This window comes from Arachis duranensis, chromosome 9 (genome assembly GCF_000817695.3).
Source record: "Arachis duranensis cultivar V14167 chromosome 9, aradu.V14167.gnm2.J7QH, whole genome shotgun sequence".
Classification (NCBI taxonomy): domain Eukaryota; kingdom Viridiplantae; phylum Streptophyta; class Magnoliopsida; order Fabales; family Fabaceae; genus Arachis; species Arachis duranensis.
In genome coordinates, this window is record NC_029780.3 from 21157036 (window position 1) to 21166682 (window position 9647).

The window sequence follows — 9647 nt, forward strand, 5'->3', positions numbered from 1 at the left end:
TAGTTTGATTCCGGAACAAACAAGAGACATGCTAATGACGTACGGGTCTTGTTCAAAATTTGATTCTTTTCAAAATTTTGATGGAGACTTACGATTCAAAGTCCAAACATGAAATAATGTGTAGGAGCAATTTCTGACCACTATAATTATGTTAATTAATTTGCAAACTAATTGGTTCCTAGCACCTAACAATGACTGTACTTGTCTACCACAACAATACTAATTAAAATTAGAAAATTTAATGATGTGTAGTACTATATTACTATAATAAACCACAAGAGTATCAAGTTGTTTTTTTTTATATATATATATATCTATAAGCACCTAAAACAGGAAAGCAAAATAAATTAAAAAAAAAAACTTCAAGAGTTAAGCAGCATCATAGAGCAATTTCTGTAGCAAGCTATCATCCTGCAACTCATTCGCAAGAGCTCCTCGAGTTATTCACGCTTCTATTGGCTATAAGGTCCGCTACTGAATTAGCATATCTTTGAATTTAGAAATGTTTAATAACAAAAAAAAGTAGACAAAATCATTCAGAATCTGTCTTATTAATAATTAATAAATGTTAAATAAGACAAGTTGGTTATTTTGTTGTCTATCCGGCATTACTGTTTTGAACCAAATCAACACGAACAACCAAATCTCTTTGCTTCAGTTAAAAAATTTTGGCAAAATTTTTGCATGATTTCTTTGCTGTCTCTGATTGTTTGCAATAGCATAGTCTTATAAGAATTCGTTTCACACCTAAACTATTACCAAACCTTACTTAATCTCAAAGAGCTTTGTCCTTAACACACTAATTCCAGTTACATTCTCTCATAGGTCACACCGAGTAATTTTGTTGAATGAATTCAACCTTTGACTGCTATCAAATTAGTTCATTTTTTTCTTAGTTAAAATTATCGACAATTAATTAATTTTTTTAGTTAAAAATTGTAGTTTATTAAACCACAAGACTACCAAGTTTTACTGTTTGACATGAGGGCCCAGAAATTTTTTGGACCGTTAAATATATAGTAAGGGTTGTTTATTTCTTCTTTTTTTCTGGCTGCTGATCTGGTCCCCAATCCTCTCCTAATAAAGCATGTCACCTTGCCACAGCTCACAACAGCTATAAGATCAACTTTTTTTCAATTATATACTTTATATATATATTTTTCTTTTATGTATATTTTGTTTTTTAATGTGAAAACTTTAGTGGCACATTAATCCTAATCTCCCTAAATCATTGAGACCACCACCACCACCCTCATGTGATATACAGTCTGTCCAAAAAAAAAAAATGTACACACATTTATTTTGTTATATGGAAAACTAATTGTTGTTCTTCTCCTAAAAGTTGAACTAGCTTTTCCTTCTTTTTCTTGGGGTTGTTGCCAACCAAATTATTCCTATCACTTAATTGTTTTTCGCTTTTTTTTTTGTTACTCCCACTACTACTAGTTCAGAAGAAGAAGAAGGTCTCAATAACTTTGAAGCTTCACTCTGTCACCTTGGATCATCATCATCATCATCATCATGGCTACTGAGGCTGCTGCTTCTGATCACACTTCTGTTATAGCTGATGAGGTTTGTTTCCTTTTTACATGTTTTGAGTTTTACATGATCTTCAACTCCTCTTCATGTTATAGTATCTGCTCAAGTTTTATGCATAATTCACTCTGATCAAGCTTTTCTTTATGCATATAGTTTTTCTTTCTTTCTTTCTTCTCTCTCTTCTTATTTTTTATTTTTTATAGTATGTTTAATTTCTTTTGGAAAGTCATGTTTATATGTCTTCATTGAAGTGGATAACTACGGAAAAATTGATGATGTTTTGTTTTATAACTTTTTATTCTCTGGATAAGACTTAGTTAGGCATATATATCATGTATTATTATAAAATTGAAAAAAGAAAACTACCATGATGATCAATATCTGTTCTAATCCAAGAAACATAACCGATAGAGTGTTATTCAAGGTAAGAATAAGAGAGATTCTGTTATAAAGAGCTGGAAAGTACATGGTTTTATATATGTTTATAAATATTAACACCTATAAATAATTAAGCTATGATCTATATTACTATGGATTTGGCGCATAATCAAGAGAAACAAAAATGAATTGTAAAAGGAAGAGCACAACTTTTATCAATGATTTCTTTCTTTCTTTCCCCAAGTTATTTTACGTGTTAGACAAGTTAGAAATATGCAATATGCAAAGAAAAAGTATTCATAAACCTTACACCCACTAAAGTTATGCAAAGATTCACTAAGAATATTTTCTCCTATGTTAGAACTTAGAACTTAGAACTATGTTGGTAATTAACCTTGTTTATCCTTCTTCTATATTTCATAACTTGTCTCGTTGAGCACTCTTGTTTAACGATAAAAAATTTTTTGCCATCTTGTATAGCAAATTGTGAAGAAGGAAAAGAACGAAGCCATTGCAGAAATGATAGCTAGTTTAGCGAACGAAGATGGCGATGACAAAATTGGCAAGACTGATGATGCACAAGGTGAAGAAGCAAGCCCTCCATCCAAGACAGAAGTTGAAGCTGAAGCAATTGACAAGAGTATCGAGCATGAGGAAGAGAAGCCTAATGATTCTCCAGCTGATGCGAAACACCACGAGGTTCCATCAGGCGAAGAAGACGAGAAGAAGGATGATTCTGCTTTGCAAGATGTGAATTTAACGAATAAGGAACTGATTCCTGAGTCAGTGACTATGATTCCCGAATTGGAAGAGACACCTCCAACGGAACCTGTTGTGAAGATAGAGAAAGAACAAGAAAAGCAACCAGAGAAAATTGATGTTCAGGAAGATTCAGTTAATGAGGTCAAAGAATCTGAGATTTCGGCCACACAAGTTCATGAAACACCGAAGAAACTAGAAGAGGAATCACTTCCAGAGGCATCAACTGAAACAATTGAAAAATTGGAGGTAGCGAAGGAATCTAAGGTTTTGGAACAAAGTGTTGAGAAGGAAGAGAAACCGGAGGCCGAGCTTGTGGCTACACAATTGGATAAGCCAGAGGCAAAGGAGGAAACTACTCAAGAAGAACCAGCTGAGCCAGAACAAGAACAAGAGGTAGTGAAAGAGAAACAGATTCCGGAGCCTAGTGCCGAAAAGGAAGAGAAGTCGGAGGCTGAGCTGGTGGCTACACAATTGGATAAGCCAGAGGTAGAGGAGGAAACTACTCGAGAAGAACCAGCTGAGGCAGCACAAGAACAAGAGGTAGTGAAAGAGAAACAGATTCTGGAGCCTAGTGCCGAGAAGGAAGAGAAGCTGGAGCCTGTCGCAACCAAAGAAGAACCACAAGATGCTGAGAATCCAAGCACGGTTGAAGAAGAGGAGCAACCAAGAGAAGTCTCAGAAGAAGAGGTGTTAAAGGATAAGAATAGTGACGAAGCAGAGTCTGCAGAAACAGAGAAAACAGAACCTCTAGTCACTGAAGTTGAGGAAGCTCCAAAGGAACCAGAAAAGCAAAGTTCTGAGATAGAGGAAGAAGAGCAGGCAAATGCTGCTGCAGTTCCAGAACATTCAGCTGAAACCGTTGAAGAGACAAACAATTCTGAGAAAGAAGAGAAGCAGGTAAACGCTGATGCAGTTCCAGAACCTGAGGTAGAGACATTGGAAGAGACTAACAATGCGGAAGAAGGTTCCGCGGAAACAGAGAAAGCAGAGCGTCTGCCTACAGGTAAAGTTGATGAAAACCCAATCAAACCGGAGAAACAAGAAGAAGAAAAATCTCAGACGGTTATCGCTGAAACTGTAGATGAGGTTCACTCTCCTGAAAAGACCGCGACCGTTGTACCTGAAGAGAGTTTGAAATTAGAAACAGCAGCAGTGCCTGAGAAAGCAGATGAAGTGGAGGAAAAACCAGGAGAACTATCCCAAGTTGAAGAAACTGAAACCAAGCAACAAGTTTTGGCTGAGAATACCAAGAAACAGGACGAAACTAACGTCACCGCGACATCAAACGCAGGAGAGACTTATCATGAAGAAGAGGTTGCTGAGAAGGTTGTTGAAGAGGATTGTAGCAAGAAAGAAACCAGCGTTGCAGATGAGGCGCAAAACGAAGTGGCTCAAGATGTGAAACTTGTTGAACAAGTTTCAAGTGACATTATAGACGAAGAAAAAGAGAATCATGCTCCTGCAACTGCAAGCATTGCGGAAAAGGTTGAAGATGTTGCCGCAAAGGAACAAGAACCAGAAGAAGCACTAATTGCTGTTCCAAGAGAGGCAGAGATTGAAATCAACAAGCCAGAAGAACCAACCCACGCGAAAGCGAGTACTACACCTGAAACTGAATGTATTGAAGACAAGAAAGAAGTGAAGGGTGAGAGTAAGGTAGATGAAATCTCTGCTGCCGTAAAGGAGCCCGTTAGAGAGACACTGGCGTCGAAATTCGAGCAACAGGAAGAGGAATCTGCGAAAAAGGAGGAAGAGATTGAGAGCAAGGAAACAACATCCAGAGAAGTTCCAAAAGAGGCTCCAGCTAAACCAGTACAGAAGCAATCAAATAATATCATATCAAAGGTGAAACAGTCACTGGTGAAAGCAAAGAAAGCCATCACTGGAAAATCTCCATCCTCCAAGAACCTCAATTCTGATACCAAAGGAGATATCAAAGTCAAATAATGAAAATGAGCTTCATAAGTTTGCAGGTTTCTTTTTTTGCACGTTCGGGTTTTTTAATTGTTGTGGTGCATATAGTGTTATAGCATATATTTATTGGTTTGTTGTATACATCTGTTTGAATGGAAAGGGGTGCGCGTGCAGAGTGCAATTTTATGAAAACAATATTTTCTATAGGTAAAGCTGTAGACAGTATTGTAAAATCTGAATTTTATTTTCTTTTGTTTTATTCCTATGGGTTTTGTGACTTTATGCTATCTGATTATAAACAAAGCGTGCAATTTTAGAATATTGATCCTTGAACTTATATTTGTGGTTAAGCAGTAAGTACTATTCTCTCTGTCGTTTTTTTTAAAGAATAAAATAGGTTATGTTTTACCAACTTCACATGATTGTCTTTCACTTGCTCATGCATGTGTAGAAAGATGACCTGTATTGATGAGTTCATACTATTTTTCTTTAGATTCGTGTTCTATATTTATTGTATTTCAACGTTTCGAGAACATTAAGCAATTATTTAATATTTGATTTTACCTTTTTCTTATTGATCTTACTATATATCTAAGTATTTTTGGTAACTAAATTTGTTTAAGTTGGCTCAAATCAACAGAAACAAGTTTTATTAGTGAGAACATGTTAAATACACTCCAACTCCTCATTAACACGTATTCTATATTTTTTAATATGAATATCTTCTTCTTTTTAGAGTGTTTTTTTTTATCATTTTTCTTTTATTGTTGCTGCTGCTGTTGTTGTATATTTTTTTTCTTCTCTTTTTTGTGGCAATTTTTGCAACATTATGTATTTTTTATTTGTTTGATTTTTTCTATTTTTTTCTTGTTTTTATTCTTATTTAGAGGATAAAACAAGAAGAATTATAAAAAAATAAAACAAGGAGAAGATGAACAAGAAATAAAGAAGAAGAAGATAATGATGATGTTGATGACGATGATGATGATGATGAAAAAGAAGAGAATGAAGAGTTTTGAGTTATGCAAAATTTATTAGAAAATAGCACTGAAACTTTTTATTCGTGATACAAGAAATTTCTTAATTTTGACAACGAAATTTATTAATCGTAACATAAAAATTTTTTAACTGTGTCATTATCAACTAAATGATATACTTCTTTTATCATTGAACTAGTTGAATTGATATATAAAAAATTTAGCTATTTCTATGTTATTTGCAACAAATTGATGTATTTTTTATTTTAAAATATATTTGAATGTATTTTGTTGGTTGAATAAGTAAAGATTTTAAATTTTTTATTTTTTTTAAGATTTCCAATGTCATTTACCAAGAATTTATGTGTTATCATTAAATTATTCTACAACAGGTAGGATTTTGGCGCTAAAAATATTGACTTGACATGAATTGGTGCCAGTATGCATACATCTCTCTTTTCAATTTATTTTAGAAAAATGTCTTCTTATAAGTATATGAAAATCAGGATTTAATACATAACTATACTAATTGTTAATCATTAATATCTTTAATAATTCTAATTATATTCATTGTCAATCATTATAACTAGTGTATGTACCTATGCGATGCATGAAAAATATTTAATATTTTATTTGAAGGTTGCAAAATGCTTAAAGAAATGGGATTGAATCTATAGCCTTCTTTTGCTTTAATGGATTAAGCCTTTAATATCAGACTTTCAATTAAAATCTGTATGAACTGTGCAGCGAAAATTTTATGAGACAATTTCATTTTGTCTCATAAATATCAAAAAAAGAACTTAGAGAAAGAGAAAAAAGTTGACACACGCATGTATCCTGGTTCAGTTGCCTTGTGCAATGCAACCTACATCTAGTCTCCACCACAACAGTGATGGAATTTCTACTATATTTAAAGTATTACATACACCAATTTCTTAGGATTCACTCAATCCTTTCTCTCTTTAAGTTCCTATCTAACTTGACTTGGTTATGCTAATACATAACTCTTTCACACTAAGTGCTAACCCAACTTAGTAAGGGGCACCTTACAGGTACAAGACACAATACATATGAAACAACTTAAAGAAATCTGAAATCACTCTAGGCTTTTCTCTCAAGTGTTTTACTCAACCTTTTTTCACTCTTAGGCTTTTTCTCAATGTTTCACTTTCAGCCTTTTACCTCTCAAAGATAATACAGAAAAATATATATTGAAATGAAATACAAAATTATAAAACATGAAGGAAATTGATGCATTAACAGCCTCTGTTGCTATAAGTTGAACCGGATTCAATTAACTTTGATGAAGTTCTTCATTTCGGCGGAATGCTTCTTTAACTTAGAAAATACTGCCTAAAAATGTTGAACTCTTCTCAAGGAAGCTCTTCAAACAAACTCAGATTCTGGTTCTCTCTCCTTATCTTCAAAAAATGAAAATTTTTTTTTTGTATCTCTTTCCAAGTTTCTCTTCTGATTTTTTCTAAGTCAACTCGTTGAGTTGTGTGCACTCCCCAGGTTGTCCTTTTCACTTTCTTCATTTAACTCCCAAATTAGGGATTTCAAAACTTGTCCTTTTTGCTTGACCGAAGACTTTAGAGTAACAAGGAACAAGTTGGTCAGTGGTAAACCCAAATCCAAACCCTTGAGATAGTGCTTTGTCCCCAAAAAATAATTTGAGCCTTTGATTCACAACAGTGATGGTCAAAAAATACTTTCTCTATTTATCCTAAATTGGAGTTACAGAGATTTGGAGAAGGAGTAAAGAAAATAGATTGCATGCAAATGGAAATAAATCACCTTTATCCTCTGACTTAGCTTATCTTGCTTTAATTTGGGTGATTAGAGATTAGCTTTTGTGATTTACCTTTCTGTCTCTTACTTCTCTGGTGAATAAATAAGAAGGACGAAGCTCTCTCTTTCTTTCTGATTCTAACCGAATCATACTTGTGAATGTTGGCTTTGGAAAGGTTTAGCTTGGTGGAATCTTCTTGGACTTGGGTTGGTTATAATTTCCATCCGGCCCAGTTGATTTCTTTGCTTTATTACTTTGGACTTTATTAGATGGAGAACCCACTAACAATTTTTGTTTCATTTTCTCTATCTCATTGGGCTACTGCTATTGTAACTTTGGCTTGCAACATTAATCAAAGCAATTAAAAGCCAATTGGGTGTTTAACCCATTAGATTAATGTTTGTCATTATCAATTGAGATAGTTAATTTCTTAACTCAACAATCTCCCCCTTGATGACAAACATAGTTATAAAATTGATCAAAGAGATTGAATTCAATAAGGTTAAAGTACTTCCCTTTTGGTGATGTCACTTGCTTTTGATTTGCTCCCCCTTTCCTTTCCAATGGTTGCTCCCCTTGAATTTGTGCTCTTCTTTTGTTTCCTATTAACATATTTACATAGGAAACACAACAGTGTGCTATATACAATTTGTTATCCATGGATAAAGCATACAGCACAAGTTTTAAACATTTCAATCATGACCTTAAACAAAGCCTAAAAATTGTACAAAAATAGCCAAAACAAACAGCCCAAAACAAAGAAAAAATAAAGCTAAAACTGAGAATACATACAAAACTAATACCATAAAGTATACATACAAAACTAATACTACCATAAAATACTGATTCTAACACTACTCCCCCCTTTTGTCATCAATAAAAGAAATGCAAACAATTTCAATTCTGCATAAAATGTTAGGGTGCAAAGTCCATAAAACTAGATAAAGCAAGTTTAAAATAAAACAGTGGTTAAACGGTTTACAGTTATCCGAGACAGGGCAGAGTTCAAAATAAACTACAATGGTTTCATGAGACAATTATCAAAATAAAACAACACATAAATGATCAATATAAATGACATCCTCAGGCATCCGAACCATCCTCCTAAGAATCAGCAGGATCTTCAGGGTCAATGGCTATAATGTCATCCTCTTGGAGATTGTCAATGAATTTCACGAAAACTGCCACTCTATCTCTTGACTTTCTGAGGAACTTTTCATGCTTGGCAGCAAGTTTCCTCTGTTCTTTGCTCATTGCAATTAAATGGTTGAATTGAGAGACAAATTCCTACACCACATCCTTGACCACTCCATATAGGAGTGATTTGTGTCCAATGGAAGCTGAAGTCCCAGAGGCATATGGAGGAGAAGATTCTTTTGGTTCATAGTCATCATCATCATCATCATCATCATCATCAAGAACCACCCTTTCAGTTCGAGTTGGTCCCTTTTTCTGCTGTTTTACTGAACCACCTCCTTTTAGATATGAATGTCTATTTTCATATGTCTCATTAGACAAGTTAACACCAAAATGTTAAAAAATACAGGTTAAGAACATGCCATAAGGAAGAGCTTTATCTTTCTCACTTCTAATGTAACTAAACATATATCTCACCATTAAGTGTAAAACCTGGTTAATTAACAGCTAATTAACCCATAAATGAGAATTTATTCTAGAAAGCCTAAAATATGATTTTTATGGCTAAATATGATAGAGAATATTGAGACGAGAATTTTGGTACCAATTTCATAGAATTCGGACCAAGATTGGACCGAACGGGCCAAACCGGGCCAATTGGACCCAAAGTGGACCCTTGGCCCAACATAACTTAACCAAAACCCTAGTTTTCAGCACTCTCTCTCCTCATTTGTCACACACACAAGCTGAAATTTGAGAGAAAGGGGGGAAGAACTCTCTCTCAACTTCTTTCTCTCACTTGATCTTCAAACCACCATAACTTTTGATCTAGAGCTCCGATTGCCGCTCCGTTTGCGGCCACGCGTTCACCACGAAGAGCTCTACAAAACCCATACAATCAATCTTGAGGTAAGTCACGTTTTGCTCTTCGAAATTCCAGCCTTGTTTTCGAGTTTTATGAGCAAAAATGTTGAGATTTTGGGTTCTTTGATGTTATAGGACCCAACTCTCTTGAAGGAGAAGGTTAATCTTGTCTCCTTGGACCTTGGGTGTGGTAAGATTCATAACCCTAGTGTATTTTATTGTTTTATGATGCTTGGGTTTTGAGATGTTGTGTATGGGTATGATGGTTGTGGCTTAGGTTGTGT

The 9647-nt window shown here is 34.4% G+C and overlaps 1 protein-coding gene across 4 annotated transcripts; it reads left to right on the forward strand.

The window, feature by feature from the left end:
* Positions 1–358: 358 nt before the first annotated feature.
* LOC107465090 (uncharacterized) lies at positions 359–4912 on the forward strand. 4 transcript variants are annotated; one of them, XM_021131135.2, is made up of 3 exons: positions 359–466; positions 1447–1572; positions 2398–4912. In XM_021131135.2, the coding sequence occupies exons 2-3, from the start codon at positions 1522–1524 to the stop codon at positions 4624–4626; spliced, it is 2280 nt and encodes a 759-aa protein (XP_020986794.1). In that variant the 5' UTR covers positions 359–466; positions 1447–1521; the 3' UTR covers positions 4627–4912. The 4 variants fall into 4 exon arrangements, with proteins under 4 accessions (XP_020986794.1, XP_052109912.1, XP_052109913.1 ...); XM_052253952.1 differs by having other exon boundaries at positions 372–466; positions 1452–1572; XM_052253953.1 differs by lacking the exon at positions 359–466 and having other exon boundaries at positions 1192–1572; positions 2398–3072; positions 3220–4912.
* Positions 4913–9647: the final 4735 nt, after the last annotated feature.